At 51.1% G+C, this 16,562-nt stretch overlaps 1 protein-coding gene across 9 annotated transcripts in view; it reads left to right on the top strand.

The window, feature by feature from the left end:
- Positions 1 to 5,466: 5,466 nt before the first annotated feature.
- Positions 5,467 to 16,562, top strand: part of GPHN (gephyrin) — a 61,130-nt gene continuing 50,034 nt past the window's right edge. For 4 of the 9 annotated variants that reach the window (XM_032965248.2, XM_032965247.2, XM_032965250.2 and 1 more), the window contains exons 1-2: positions 5,467 to 5,690; positions 14,963 to 15,041. In XM_032965248.2, the coding sequence (XP_032821139.1) occupies positions 5,621 to 5,690; positions 14,963 to 15,041 (149 nt within the window). In that variant the 5' untranslated portion in view covers positions 5,467 to 5,620. The remainder of the gene's footprint in view (positions 5,691 to 14,962; positions 15,042 to 16,562) is intronic. The other 5 variants (XM_032965249.2, XM_032965251.2, XM_032965253.2 and 2 more) reach the window with 3 other exon arrangements.

The raw sequence follows: 16,562 nt of genomic DNA, 5'->3' as shown, positions 1-16,562 counted from the left end.
GTTATAAATATCCAAATGGCCCTTGCAGTGTAGACAATTGACTGCGCCATTGGCTCAGGGCTGTGAACAGACAAGCACCCTTGGCTCATTGGAGCAGGAAATCACGTTTGAGTATAATCCAGAACTGCGCGTTTAATGCGGTAGCGACGCTGCAGAGAATCGTAATCAGCCGACGGAAGTTCTGAATGCCGCTGCTGAACCTGGAGCCGTCGTCCTCGGCGGTTAACTCGCGACGAGAACCAAACGCTGCGGAATGGATTCCCATCACGCAAACCCACTCCGCTCTCAACAACCAACCGGTCCGCTCTGCGCTCCCGCATTGGCCACCGATATCACGGTGGTGGGGGTGGTGGTGGGGGGGGGGGCACGAGTCGCGAATGCCCCAGGACTCGGTCGCGAATTCCCCGTCGGAGAGTCGCGGGAGGCCGCTGCGCATGCGGCGCCCTCTGCCGGGCGCTCTGGGAATGTCCAAAGCCCATCGAGGGGGCGCGGTTGAACCGTGGGAGATTACAGATCGAGATACCCTTGGGGGGCCGTTCATAAATGACGTCACGCACCTGGGGAGGGGGGGGGGGGTCAGACATTTGTGACGATGTGTGACGAGAGGGGGGGGTATGAGAAATGTGACGTCACGTCAAAATGCGCAACTTTTTAATATTGACAACACGTTCTACTTAATTAAATAGACTTTTTAATAAATGTTTTCTCCTACAACATCAGAGTGCAGCGCCACATTAAATACGCACTACAATGACAATAGTTTAAAGCGATTTGAAGCATGTTTTATTTTTTGGGGGGGGGTGGGCAGAGCTTTGTGACGTCATTTTTGAGGGGGGGGGTCTGACTTTTTGTGACGCCGTGTGACGAGGGGGGGGGTCAAAAATCGTCCAAAATCGCGTGACGTCATTTATGGACGGCCCCTTACGAGAGATTCAAATTTGCAACAGTGACTTGGCTTATCGCCGGTGTTCAAGTTTCTGATCCACATGCCATAGCAACAAGATAGGGAAGCTGACGATGCCTTCTTCGCGCATCTGTCCAACTGCAGAACGAGCAAACGCATTGTAACTCGGAATGTCCAAACCCCCAAGTGCGTTTCGTTGAACCAGGCGTGAGATCTCGAGGGACCAATTTTGCAAGATTGCCTGAGCCGTCGCCAAAATGATAGCAGCACCGGGTCACATCGTGACAACGCACGACAAAAAAAACCCCACACCAAACATCACGTTGTAGAAGAGATTGAACACTGCTAAAACGTCTAAAGGAGTCGACGATTCGCCTCCACCACAAGCCTGTTCATTATCTACAAAAAGACACAAGTGTGTGTGTGTGCGCGTCCCGTCAGCCACACGGCCTTCCTCAGGTGAGTGCACACATTCAGCAGCATTAGTTGAACGCAAGCAAAGTCTAGACCGGTTTCAACACGAAGGGTCTCGTCAGCCGTCCGGCTTGTTTGAACCCAATCAATGTTGGCGAAACTTGGCAGATTTGAGGAGTCAAGGAGCTGGATGTGGGGTCGAATTCTCCTTGTTTAGTCTGTAACATGCAGCGCTGCACATTCGTCACAGCGACGCGAATGGTTTACCAGACCGCGTACCAGCGGCACGTGCTGGACTCGTGTGTGTGTGTGTGCTTGCGCGCCTAGGTCGACTCAGCTTTAAATGAGTACCTGGTGTGTGTGTGTGTGTATATAGATCTCAGCATTGGAGAGGCACATTACGGTCGGGCGTGGTGCTGACCACCCACCCTCTCGTGCGCCTTTGTTGGCCTTTTGTAGGTGCTGTACTACTCGCTAACAGCACTTGCCCCAACAGTCTGTTGGCGGCTGTACGGGGGACCTGTGTCTCTGTCCGGCGTCAGGCGTCAGGCGTCATGACTCTTCCCCGTGTGAATGGCGCCTCTCGCGGCGAGGATGGAGGCAGACGCAGGAGCTGGGTCCCGGGGTCGGACGATTTGAATTCAACGCAAGAGGCAGCATCGTCTATCTGCCCCTACGTTATACCATTGAGACACGCTCAAATGTAAAGGGTTATTATACAAAAGATATAAAGAGTGCTTCTTACAAAATAACTATTGTCATCCGGCCATTGGTGTTATTTGACAGCGGCATTTGGGGAAGCCGGTGGTTGTGGCGTTTATCGAGATAAAACGCAGCGGAATAATGTAACCTCCCACCGCCACCACCAACACCCACCACCAACAATGTGCCCCAAGGCCGCTTGATCCGGGGGTTGAAATCCCCCTCGGCTAATCCCCTCGCTCCGGCTCACCAGCGCGGCCCCCACCCCCGCTGCGGCAGGGCCACGCGGCGTGGTGGTGTGGTGGTGGTGGCGGTGTGGTGGTGGTGGAGGTGGTGTGGTGGTGGTGTGGTGGTGGTGGAGGTGGCGTGGTGGTGGAGGTGGCGTGGTGGTGGTGGTGGTGGAGGTGGTGTGGTGGTGGTGTGGTGGTGGAAGCGTGGTGGTGGGGGTGGGGTGGTGGTGGTGGTGGCGGCGTGGTGGTGGTAGTGGTGTGGTGGTGGTGGCGTGGTGGTGTGGTGGTGGTGGCGGCGTGGTGGTGGTGGTGGTGTGGTGGTGGTGGTGTGGTGGTGGTGGCGTGGTGGTGGTGTGGTGGTGGTGGCGGCGGTGTGGTGGTGGTGGTGTGGGCAGCCCGGACATTCCTCCCTCACACGGGCCCCCACCTCTCTCACAGAGTGGCGAAGGAACGGAATTTAATTCGTCAGAGGAACGAAATTAATTGTCCGCCTCCTTCCCCGTGGTGCGACCTACCACACTGCAATAGACGGCGATGTGTCCTGTTGGGTGATTGGAGTCGCCCCGCCAAAGGAACGAGGCACGATCCACCGCTGGCCCGGGACTGGAAAACGCGTGAGAGCACCGCCTCCTCGATGCTTTATTTGAACAACGCAATCGCTCGCCTCTTTAACGTAAATATACACGAGTTGTCTTTATTTTACTTTACACAACCACCGGAGTGCGTACGTAACTTTCAGAAGCGTTGGTTGGTTCAACAAAGCTGGCTCTGGATCGATTTCGTCCTCCAGAGGAGGCTCATTTTTTACCGGTTAAATAAACCAGTCTACAATTAAGGTGGCTGCCGTGATATAATCATTAACAAGTAATTCTAGATGTGAAGCTTTCGTGACTGCAAGGATTCATACTCTTTGGTTTTATTCGGTAAAGCCACGTAGGTAAAATAAAATAAACCAATTAAATCACGACGTTTCGGAGGCAACACAAGCTTCCGTCTTCAGGTGGAATAGTCGGGTTTATATATAGGTTAAGGGCGGGGGAGGAGTCGATCATCTCAGAGCTGTCTACTTTACACAGATTTTTTCTGCTGTGACTATTTCACCTGAAGACGGAAGCTTGTGTTGCCTCCGAAACGTCGTGATTTCATTGTTTTCTTTTATTTTACCTCCGTGACTTTACCGAATAAAACCAAAGAGCATTATTAAGTAGTAGCAACATCGCCTAGCGGTAGTGCGATTTCCGCTTGCTACAGAGGTTAAGGGTTCGATTGCAGCGACCGCCCTAAGTAATGGTTGTGTGCGTGGGAGTAGTGACGACGCAGTGCTGACACGTGGCCCTTCACAGTGGCCCTTCACAGTGGCCCTTCACAGTAGCCCTTCACAGTGGCCCTTCACAGTGGCCCTTCACAGTGGCCCTTCAAGGCCCCCCTGGCGTCTCTCGCTGGTTTCAATGCGGTCCACATTTGCCAAATTCTAAAATCACCCACGATAGAGGTTTGTGTAGGGTCAGATCGCCTGAATGTGTGTCGTTAAACCCGCCACCAGCCGATACAGCCAATTTATAAGGTGTGTTAACGTAAGCGTAACGTGCCAATTCGTTACGAGGACAGCACACCAGTGTGTTGGTGAGCAAATCGGCAACGTTTACAATCTTGAGTCCGACGTTTCGCCAGTAATTACAACTAGCTTCATCAGGCGGACAGCCGGATTTGTGAAAATCACCCTGGCAAGCATCGCCACATGCTGGCAGACGAATTCATACGGGTAAACCTTGGTGCCCACAGGGACAGCTGTCACTGGGGGTGCCCCTTCACGGTCTGAGATGGGATACCGTGCGCTCTATATCGGAGGGAGCTCTCTCGTGATATTTGTTAAGGGGCCGTCCATAAATGACGTCACGCACCTGGGGGGGGGGGGGTCAGACATTTGTGACGACGGGGGGGGTTTGAGAAATGTGACGTCACATCAAAATGCGCAACTTTAAATAAATATAGACAACACCTTCTACTTAATTAAATACGTTTTAATAAATGTTTTCTCCTACATCAGAGTGCAGCGCCACAATAAATACGCACTACGATGACAATAGTTTATAGCGATTTGAACCATGTTTTATTTAAAAAAAATTGGGGGGGGGGGGCAGAGCTTTGTGACGTCATTTGAGGGGGGGGGGTCTGACTTTTTGTGACGTCGTGTCACGAGGGAGGGGGGTAAAAAACGTCCAAAATCACGTGACGTCATTTATGGACGGCCCATAAATCAGTCGTACGCCGAACTTGCGAGCCAGCGGGCGCCGGTTTCATTCCATCTCCCGGAACGGCGGTGGGCATGTGAAGAATGTCTGACATCGTCCCGGATGGTGTTAACACAAGTGTTCAATATAAGTGCACCAGTTAGCTTATCAGCATTCACGTGTGGTGGGGGTGAAGTGTAAGTACCGTGTCCACCTCTATCACCACGCCTGGTCAGTGTGGAAGAGGAGATCAAATGCCCTCCAGAGATGCCTATGGCGGATGCCCTTCTGCTGTATGATTGAGTGCTAGACAAACCTTTATCACCTTTTAAGGCCGTATACGGTGTCACCTCCGTTGGAACACACATTTGTTTATATTACACTTTTCAGGTCAAATACGCTCAAATTAAATGTATAATGTAACTTTAAATACAAATTGCTGTATTCCGGTGATGATGACATAAATATCGACGGATTTCGCCTTCTTACTCGGCCCTGTTGGTGTGAAGTGCAGCCTCCAACTTCTATTATCCATTGTCGCTCTGGCTTCTTTATTTGTGTGCGGTGAAGCAGCACCATTGCTCGAAACGTTGCCTAACTATACGGTTTATATTGCTATATGTTCCCTTTTAAGGCAGTGCTATTGATGTGTGTGTGTGTTGATTCTGACAACGGTTACCGGTTCACGGCCATCAGTTACCGGTTCGTCGGTTATTAAGGCCGGCCCCATTAGTCATTCTAATTGGGGGGAGGGGCGACGAGGGGGGGGGGACGAGGGGGAGGGGGGAGGGGGGGCGAGGGGGAGGGGGGGACGAGAGGAGGGTACTAGAGGGGGGGGACGTGAGGGGGGACGAGTGGGGGAGGGGGCGGGACGAGAGGGGGGGACGGAGAGGGGGGGACGAGGGGGCGGGACGAGGGGGGTAGGGGGCGGGACGAGGGGGGACGAGGGGGCGGGACGAGGGGGGAGGGCTGTGGGCAGAGCGAACTCGCGACGCAAAATGACCGCTGCCCCTTGGTGAGCTCCGCCGCCGCCGCCGCCGCTGCCCCGGGACTCGCAGCAGCAGCAGCAGCAGCCGTGACGTCACGCGCCGCGCTGCGGAGCTCGCCGCTCGCTGCCGCCGCTGCAGCTGCAAGGGAAGATGATGATGGCCGCGGACGGGCAGATTCTCTTCAACCACAGCTTCCAGATCCGCGTGGGCATCCTCACGGGTGAGCGAGACGGCGAGTTCCTCCTCCTCATCCTCCTCCTCATCCTCCTCCTCCTCATCCTCCTCCTCCTCATCCTCCTCTTCGCCCCGGCTTCTCTGCCTCCCTCCCTCTCAGCAGCAGCAGCGGCAACGTCGGCGGCGCCCTCTCCTCCTTCCCCTGGCGCCGCGTCGACGCCGCCGCTGCTGGATGGAGGAGGAGGAGGAGGGGGGGGATGCGGGGGGGTTATTTAATTAATATTTAACCATCATTATTTAATTATTATTTAATTCATTGGCGCCGCGCATTAACAGCAGGCGCACGAACAGTTGGGCAGCACGGCCCGGCCAGTGCGGCCAATGCAGCAGAGGCGGCGGTGGGGGATGGGGGGGCGATGGGGAGATGGGGGGGGGGGCGATGGGGAGATGGGGGGGGGGGCGATGGGGGGGGGCGATGGGGGGGGGATGTCCCACTGCTTTCTCGAGGATGGACCCCGAGTTTTGAGCGCGGCGCTCGCTGTGGCTGCAGCTGTAGGACATGGGGGGACAGGCGTGGGGTGAAGGGGGGGGGGTGACAGGCGGCTGCTGTTGCCGCTCATGATTTATGGTGCTCAGCCTCCTGGCTGCTGAGAGGGAGGGAGAGAGAGGCCCGTGGTGGAGAGCACGCGCGCGCACAGGGCACGCGCACGCACGCACACGCGCGCAGGTGCCGCGATTTGTAATCAGGTGAGGACCCCCCCCGTCCCCACCGGCGAGGCCGAGCGTGGCGGCTAGCGGGGGGGGGGCTGTGAGGGGAGCAGCGAGGAGGGAAGGGGCAGGGGGGGGGACACGGGGGGGGGGAGACACGGGGGGGGGAGACACGGGGGGGGGGAGACACGGGGGGGGCAGGGGGGGAGACACGGGGGGGGGGCGCATTCCGGGCGATGAGGAGGTCGCGATCTCCGCCTGCTCCCGACACGAGGAGCCGCAACAACGCCGGTGTGGAGGCCTCTTTTGTGTGCGCGCACATTCAGATAGTTGTAGCCGGCCAGAGGCAGATTGAATCTTTCCTCCACACACCCCCCCGCCATGCAACGCCGTTTCACAAACACGCCGTCACTTTGATCAACACCGCCACGACCTCATTTGCGCGTTCGCCTCAACCCGCGCTTACGTCGCTGGCTTCATCGTCCCGTCCTCTACCTCGTTATCCGTCCTCTACCTCGTTATCCGTCGACTCTCACCCCCCCTCCACCACCCCCACCACCACCAACAACAACAGCCCACGACTACTGCGACCCCGTAAATCGCTTGCCATTGACGTCGTTCCCGAGCTTCCGTCGGGAGTCTGACTGCGTCTACACTTCGTGAAGTGTGTCCAGGGGGGTGCCGGGCATCAATCCATCGAATCGTTATTTCTGTAGCGCGTCATCAATCCATCGAATCGTTATTTCTGTAGCGCGTCATCAATCAATCGAATCGTTATTTCTATAGCGCGTCATCAATCAATCGAATCGTTATTTCTGTAGCACGTCATCAATCAATCGAATCGTTATTTCTGTAGCGCGTCATCAATCCATCGAATCGTTATTTCTGTAGCGCGAGTTCGTGCACAGGATGGCATTCGTCACGTGCACGTTGTCCGTGTAGGCAACTGGATACCGCGTGAACCCGCAAGGTTCAAACTCCCGATTCTCATGCAGGGCAGGGCCATGCGGCGTACAGACGTTTCAATAGGGGCCAAGAAACATTGTTTTTTTGTCTGTGTTTCTCCCTTGCGATGGCACTTTGTGGGATGAACGTTGAGATTTCCAGCGATATCGCACCACCACGCATCGTGGTCACAGCGACAGCGTCCGTTGTCAAACGAGCGCGGAATCGGTGCAATTCCCAGCAGGCCTTGGCGAGAGGAGGACATTCCACATTGGTATGGCGGGGCCAGGTTCTCTGTGAGATCACCGCTGTTGATTTCCCACTAAGTGGTAGCTGGCTTAACGACCCCGGCATGGTGATGGATTGGCAACCTTGAGACTGCGAGTGGCGTTGCCCCAGCACAGCGCCACCCGCAACGCAGTCCGGTACAACACGTACCCTCACACTGCACACACACACACACGTGCCTGCTCAACACGTACCTTCACACTGCACACACACACGTGCCTGCTCAACACGTACCCTCACACTGCACACACACACACACGTGCCTGCTCAACACGTACCCTCACACTGCACACACACACGTGCCTGCTCAACACGTACCCTCACACTGCACACACACACACACACGTGCCTGCTCAACACGTACCCTCACACTGCACACACACGTGCCTGCTCAAAACGTACCCTCACACTGCACACACACACGTGCCTGCTCAACACGTACCCTCACACTGCACACACACACACACACGTGCCTGCTCAACACGTACCCTCACACTGCACACACACGTGCCTGCTCAACACGTACCCTCACACTGCACACACACACACGTGCCTGCTCAACACGTACCCTCACACTGCACACACACGTGCCTGCTCAACACGTACCCTCACACTGCACACACACACACGTGCCTGCTCAACACGTACCCTCACACTACACACCAGTGACGTGCAGTGAGGTCAATGGCTGGAGAGGCACTGGCTAGTGTCAGAGCCGGATTCGCACACTGAGGGGGGCGTGGCCTCACGGAGGGGGCGTGGCCTCACTGAGTGGGGGCGTGTTAGACACGTCCCCCTCAGTGAGGCAGATGTGATAGCTGCCTCCCCTGGTGCTTTTTCATTGCAGTTTCATGACGAGACCAGCGAGCCTAAATATCTCTATACACATACGTGAAATAAGTTTTACCTGGAGTATGACAGGGGAGGCCCTGACCGCACGTCCCTGCTGCACCCATAAACGTGCCTGCATAACACGTACCCTCACACAGCACAAACACTTGCCTCACTACACGTGCCTCGCTGCACGTAACCTCACAATGCATACACACACGCGTGCCTGCACAACACGTACCCTCACGTTGCACACATACACGTGCCAGCACAGGATCGTGTTTAATCGGTGCATGTTACCCGCTCTGAGATATACACAAAATCATCTCTATCTTTTCACCAGCATCGGTTCAAGCAAGCCCAACTGCTGACAAGACCTTGCGTGTTGAAACCGGTCTAGAGTTTGCTTGCATTGAACCAATGATGCTGAATTTATGCACTCCCCAAAAGAAGGCCGTGAGGCTGTCGGGATCTGTAGACACACTCTTTGTCTTTTGATGAGGATGTACAGATTTGCCAAGGAAGGGATTTGTCCGCTCATCTTGATGAATGTGTGAGCACTTTTTTTTTTACTTCTTTTGGAACGTGGTTTTTTGTTCCCGATGCTTTTCAGGTTGTTTTTCCCTCGAATTCTAATTGGCCCAATTGTTGTACGCTGTCGTGATGTCGTCGTCGCTGCTGCTATCATTATGGTGCTGACGCAGGTCATTCTTGCAAATTGGACTCTCCTGGTCTCTTGAGCTCTCCCCTGGTTCAAGTAAACGCACTTGGGGTTTGGACATTTCGAGTGAAAATGCTTTTGCTTGTTTTGATGCGGTTGGACAGATGCGCGGAGGAGACATTGTCTGCTTACCTATCTTGTTGCTTGCCATATGGATCATTGGTTGATGAGACATTGGTTGATGAGGCTGGTTGTTGTAATTACCGGCCAAACGTCGTACTCGATTTATAAATGTTGTGGAATCGCACGGAAGAGCCACGCGTGCATCAGAGAACACGCGCACGTTAAAGACATTTACCGTTCATGGATTGGGCTTGGGCAGGACGCGTCACTGGATGGGAAGATGCTCGCTGGTGGAGATGGAGCGGTGAATTTGCGTGTAGCAGCCGGATAGATGTCTGCCTCATCGCGAGACCGTGAGAGATGAGGAGGGAGGCCTTCATTTCTGCATTACGATTGCCAGCCATTCATCCTCCTAAACTCGAATGAACGGTGACAGCCAATTAAGCACACTGAAATGTTTAAAGTGTTTCGGTTTGTAAACCTCATGAAGGCAGCAGTAACGCCAAATTGACAATCGCTGCAATGGCTGCAGAGCAGTCTGACGATGTGTATATATTCGAACATGAAAGTTCATATAATTTTAGCACAACTTGATTTAAATCACCTAAACAAAATAGACATGGATGGAACAAGCTTGACTAAGATGGCATGAAGAAACAAATTTCATATCACAAGAGGAGTCGTGCAAGGATTTATGCTTCAAACCAAGTCATTCACAGGCATATTAGAAGACATTTTCAGAAAAAATATATAAAGTCACGAATATAAAGGCAGATATTAATAAAATAACATATCAGATGTTTCACTGTGCAAACCATTGGGAATGAGGTACTGTAAGATAAATGCGAGCAGAGGAAAAAGTCACGTGGGCACTGAACCATGAGCACTGAACCATGAGCAACTGCACTGAGAGACGACCGGAGAATACCGCCAGGGTTTGTCTGCTGCGACAATTGGTATACAGGAGGTTGTCGGTTCGATCTCGACCCTGACGCCTGCTGCTGAATATTTGGAATTTGCGTGCCTCTCTCTCTCATGGTGGGCGTGTGGATTTTTCTCTGGGTCATCCGCTTTTCCCCTACGCATTGAGAAACGTGCTTTTAGAGAATATGGCTGCTCTAAATGTCCACGTGATAAGCCACTTCGTTTGAGTTATCATTTGTAGCTAGGTCGCTTCTGAAAAAGAGCTCTATAGCGCAGCCGGTTTTACCTGGTAAAATAAAAAATAGTTAAGTTTTGATTGAAGGTGACGCTAACTCAAAATGTTGATATAAAGAGGTGGATGAGAGTGGGTTCGTGTGCCTTTCGAAATCTGAACTTTATTTTGAGAGGAACACGGCAATGCACCTCGTGGAGACAGTTTTCAGTCGGTGCACACGACTTGCCATGACGTGTATCCGAAGCAACGTGGTCACTGTCAAATGGAATGGAGCACACGCCGAGTAATGTGGAGATGCACGGAAAGGCTCATGCTGCGGTGACGCTGAGAGAAAGAGGAACACTCGGTTTGGGCACAGACGCAGTGCCCATTCGAGATGTTTTGTTTGTATTTTTTTTTTAAACATTGTCGGTTTAAGCATGAATGCTGAACAAATGAGTGAGACACAGGAACTTTAGTAGAAAGGCAATTGCTGCATCATTGCAGTGGACCTACGTGTGTCTGCATCTCTATCCCTCAGTGGATCTATCCATCTCTTCCTCAGTTGCCCGACTTCCTTCTCCTGGCCACTTCACAACCATTCAGGGTTTGGAGTTTCAAAAATCTCTATGTTCCATTAACCCTCACTCTCCAATAACAACTTTCAGTCACTCCCATACCTACACTCACACTCCCATACCTACACTCACACTCCCATACCTACTCTCACTCTCCCATACCTACTCTCACTCTCCTATTATCAGGAGAAGCACGCAGAGCAGATGGAGACGCTAACAGTAAGAGGCAGAGCAAGGCGTTTCTTTTGAAGGCCAATAATGTACATGGTGAGAGTGTCTCGGGGCGAGGTCCTTGAGGGAAAGCTGGGGGCAAGCAAGAGGAGTGTCTGCGTTCCAGCATGAGCTTGTGTGTGTGTCTCTCAATACACCAGTTATAATTAATTGTCCCTCCACTTAAAAAGTAAAAGTCTTTTTTTACACATCCCAAAAGTCACACTTCCTTCTTAGAGCGATTAAGCAAGTCTGATTCTACTGATGCGATGTTGAATCTCTGAATTAACTCACCAGAAGGGCATGTGGCTGATGGAATGTGTAAAAACAACCGAAGTTTAATGTGCAGGGACAGATATGTGAAGGAAGCAAATTGTCTCCTCATTTCTTTATTTTATGACTCGTGTTCTCCGCAACACCTGCCAATGGTGGTCATTTAGTGTGATGCGGGAGGAAAATGAGAGGAGCCAGGGTGTGTGTGCGGATGGTGGTAGTGGAGAGATGCCACGCAGAACGATGGCGCTGACAGTCACGTGGGTGTCTCACAGTGGCCCTGGGTGAAGAGAGCAGGACGCTCACAGTCACAGCACCTCCCGTGCCTCATCACCATTCCCGACGCGTGCAGCGTTACTCGGTGTGTGATGTCACACCACGTGTGCATGACGTCACGCCGTGTGCGTGCGACGTCACAACGTGTGCGTGCTGTCATAAATAATAACCCTCATAAAAGAAAAAAAATACTGTGTAATATGAAAAAGATTTGATCTAATTACAATTTTTTTTGCTAAGCGCAATATACATGTATTTATTGAACTGTTTTAAATTGGTAACTACATCTCAAATTTGTATAAGGTCATTCTGGATTTTAAAAAAAATTCGTTTCAGTTTGGGAAAAATTAATGCTTCAAGCCTTTTTTTTGGTTAGAGGTTTTTGTTTGGTTCGATTCCCTGGTTTACACTAGCACAGAATATTTTTTTTTTTATGGCAGCGCTTAGAGGATTTCCCGGGACCCCCTGGTCGATGGCTCGTCCCTCTGCAGGAGCACCCTTCATCGTTTGCTGAAAACCGAAATAAATTGTAATGTATACAACCCAGGGCTCTTCTCTCACCCGTGCAGCTGATCGCGTAAATCCTCTGCGGGTCGTTAAATACATTGGAACCTCGACCGAGCGCAGGCTTGCCGTTGGTTGGACGACGCTGGGTAGGCAGCGTTGGAGACCTTGCTGTTGTTCCAGGCATTGCTCACATCCTGCTGTAGACTTGACAAATTTGCCGTCGGTGATGGGGGGTTGCGCGATGCCTTAAGAATATTGAGGAAAATAGTTTGAAAGATGGTTTGTTATGCAGGAAAAAGTGTCCCTTAGGAAATACCGTTCTTAATACAATAACCAGGCCTTGCACAGTCGCAACAACAATGTAACTGGTCTCAAGTGAGTGATGTACAATCTATGATGCTCCAGGGGGGCTCGAGAGCTGAATTTTGGTATAAAGAGTCGACTTTATGCCTAACTGTAAACGTACACATTATTGAGCACTTTGAAATGAGGTGCAAAATTTATGCACTTGTTGTTTTTGAAGCTAGGCCTAGGAGTTGATTGATTCCTTGCAAAAGGAATCAATTGATTGCTTGCAAAAGGTTTATATTTGGTGCTTTAACATCTTAACACCTGTTTTATTGCCAGAAAGGGTACAACCTATTCCTACTTTGCAAGGCCTATGAGTGTTTGTTTTCAGGCATGGAATACAAATCAAACATTTTTGGGTACTTTTGGAAAAGTGCGATACTAAAGTAAATGCAGCGGCAGTCACTTGCCTGGAGGAAATGTACGGTGTGTATGCAAAGGACTAAAACACGAATGAATATGCCTTCATTATGCACTCGTGGCATATCATCTTATTAATAACGTGCATGGATGTAAAATAAAGTTGCATGCAGTTACTTCTTTACGTAGCTTCATGTGTTATCCAGTTTTGGTCAGAGACCCGACTAAGAGGTTTCTATAACATGTCCATCGCACAGTGGGCACAGAGAAACCACACGCAGTTGGTGACATCAATGCCCTGAAATGTTTCCATATGAATTCTGCTGGGGTTCTGACTTGCACTATAAGTTCTATAAGATACATGCATATATTCTGGTATCACGATTTTAAAATGCCTGCATCCTTTCATCAGAAGCCAACAACATCTTTCAAGATGTGCTTTTATTTTCTTATTCCGCAGCAGGGTTATCAAACATGTGGCCCTCGGCCACGTCAAGCTCGTGGGGCCCTGTGAGAGCAGAGCACGGGCGAGCACAAAGGCACTGTGCGTAGCCCATGTTGGGGAGGTTGCGGGTGCAGGTCGTGACCCGCGTGCTGTTTTCAAGTCAAGAGTCAAAGTGATTTCCTGGATTGCGAGTCACTCGCCGTACCACTGCGCCACGTGGACAAGCCATCGGGCGATGCGTTGGGCATGTTTTGTGCCGAACAGGGCCTCATTAAAGCTGCCAGCAATTCCCACTGCTGTGAAACCTTCACGTGGTGACAGTTGCGATGTCAGCAAATTTGAATACAACAGCGATCCTTAATGATGTCCCAAAGGAGGACGGGACACACAAGTATACCGCTATTAGTTTTATTGGTTGTGCCTAGGCCGTGCATTCTGAACTGCTGATGCGACTAGAGCGTCACGACTTATAAGAAACGAATTTAAAATCATAGGCACACTCTGCTTGGTGCTTCACATCTCCTATAATATCAAAGTGCCCAGCCAAGGTGCCTCATTGGTCGAGGGAGCAGCTCGCAAGCGGAAGGTTGTGAGTTCAAATCCTGATTTTGGGGGGTTGACTTGGCCCGTCATTCATTAAATGAGTACAACTTTGTGGGCTAGTGGTTGTCCTGTGGATAAAGTTGCACCCCACCATAGGATTGTGGAATTTCCACCTCTGGCTTGGGGCTGTAAACAACGGGATGAGTGCCACCTCAATGCTTATATCAGCAGGAAATCACTTTGACTCTGGCTATTGAAACTATTCTTCTTATTGGAGTAGCCTGAGGTGCCACCATGGCCTGCTCTGGCACAGTGGAAATGTAGCACAATGTCGCTGTGAAGGCTCCCTTAGTCTCAACGGTGTTGATTAGTATCATTACGTTGAATGCAATCCACGAGTTTTAAAATCACCCTCATTATTAGCAAAGTCATGATCGGGTTAATCATCAGAATCGGCGTAATTTTAATTCACATTGCCACAATCACCACACTAAAAAAAACTATGATTGGACCGCATTATAGTTGTACTGGCACTTCAAGCCTCCCTTGGAAAAAGAGGTGATTAATCTCAATTAGCTGTCATTGGGTTAAATAACAGACGGAATTATAAGGAGATGACCCTAATAGGCTCTAACCTGGTTAATTGATGTCAATTACAACATGCAAAAAACATTGTCTAACAAAGAGTGCTTAGCGGTGGGTGCCTTATTGTGGCTCTGACTCGGCTTAGGGTCATCACCTGTCCAGGCTTCAACCTGGGCTTCACTTGGGCTTCACCCAGACTGTCTGGGAATTGATTTTGTTCCAAGATCTGGTGCTGTTGAACTTTAATGCACTTGACTGCACAGTTCCAATAGACGATGGTTGACTGAGAGATGTGCCCGGGTTTGGTCTGTGGAAAATGTGGTGACCCTGAGCCACTGAACCTTGAACAAAAAAAAATATTTAATGTATTTTTTACTTGGTGGGACATACGTGTGTAGGCGATGTTAATGTCTGCTGATTTATTTTGGTACTATATTTTCCACAGCGACGCTAACGATTGTGCCGTGTAATTGGTGTGTGTGGTGTGGTGTTGTTGCAGTGAGTGACAGTTGCTTTAAGAACCTGGTTGAGGACAGAACGGGACTGAATCTGAAGGATCTGGTGGAAGATGAGTCAAGGTGGGTCCCTACCCTTTTATCATTAATTGCCGTAACTGTAGCCTAGGCCATTATTATTCCGTGGCGCTTGTGGCTGTTCTGCTCATGATCCAGGACTGTGGAGGCCAGGTTTGGTGGATCATACACATTTGTGAAACTCCCTTCCTACCCGAGTTTGTTGAGGTCGCCATCTCCTCGCTTGCCTGAGTGTGTCAGTACAGCACGTGGCTTGATTTCTGTCTGGAATCCATCTGTATGGGGATTGAGTATTACCTCTCCCCTGACACGCGTATGTTTTCTCCGGGTACTCCGGTTTTCCTCCAACATGTATTCAAACGAATGGAGTTGGCAAAACATCCCAATTTAGGACCACAGTGCCGGGGGCAATTGTTGGTGCGGATTCTGGCTGCCTTCTTTGCTGCCTGCCTGTGGTTTCTCACTCCTCCGTGCGTGACATCCGTGCACATTGCACGCTCCAGTAATTGAAACTTGCAATGTGCTCCCCGCGAACAGTTATTCGCTCACTCTCGCAGAGCGAGAATGACTTGAGGTTCAAGGAACCACAGACGATCCAAAATAATAGACAAGCGGGAAGGCAGCACCCACACGGTGAGTCAGCACCCCCCCCCCCGCCCCAAGCTCTAGAGTCTTGTCTATATTATTTTTCATCTGATTAATGTTTACGCATGCAGTCAGAAACCTGAGCGCCGGAAGAAAACCGACGCAAGCGAGAGGGGCAACACTCTATTCCATATACAGACAGAACAGGTGAAATTATTGAGCATGTTTGCTGTACCGCCTTCTCCTGGCAGGCTGTAATGTATGCCATGTGGTGACGTAACAGATGACAGCATAGAACCAGATCAAGCTCGTTTATCTTCTAGATATGCTTATCTATCTTCGAGCCTCCTCACCAACTTCAACACACCTGGGGGGGGGGGGGGGATTATACAGATGGCTCCAGCTCCCTTTTGACATAAAGTCAGCTCCATATTAGACATGCAGCTTCTACTCCCGAGAGACCCAGTCCGCATGGCACCATTGCCCAGAAACAAGCATTGGACGTGGAGAATAGTGGCAGGGCAGCATGATTCTCCAAGGTCCTACGTCAATGGCACGTGACGGACAAAAGTTTTTAACCCGAAATAGACGGGACGTGCCCATTATCCACTGATAAGGCTCACAAGTTCTTCAATTGGCGCCACTAGCTTCCTGGGTAGCACTAAGCTCCCATGTGACTGCACCTGACAGCAACGCCTGCACCAAACCCCATCAGTGTAACTGAAGGCATGGTAGAGGGCACTGGTCCCCTCATTGCAAGCCCAGGGAAGTGTTTACTGCGACGGGCGTCCTTGCAAGGCAGGTCCGGTCCTGTTGGTCAACAGCTGTCCAGCACTTTAGCAGAGGTGATGCCAGCAGGAATGCCTCGGCCAAACGCCAATGAGGCATCCATAACCAGCACGAGAGCTGGGTGGCCGCTGAACGGACCGTGCCACCTTGATAAGAATGGGGGCAAAATAATCCCCATCTCAAAGTACCATC

Source organism: Petromyzon marinus, chromosome 33 (genome assembly GCF_048934315.1).
Source record: "Petromyzon marinus isolate PM22_M1 ecotype Great Lakes invasive population chromosome 33, UKy_Petmar_22M1.pri1.0, whole genome shotgun sequence".
Taxonomy (NCBI): domain Eukaryota; kingdom Metazoa; phylum Chordata; class Hyperoartia; order Petromyzontiformes; family Petromyzontidae; genus Petromyzon; species Petromyzon marinus.
Note: the sequence above shows the minus strand (reverse complement) of the source record. Positions and strands in the feature narration are given on the sequence as shown.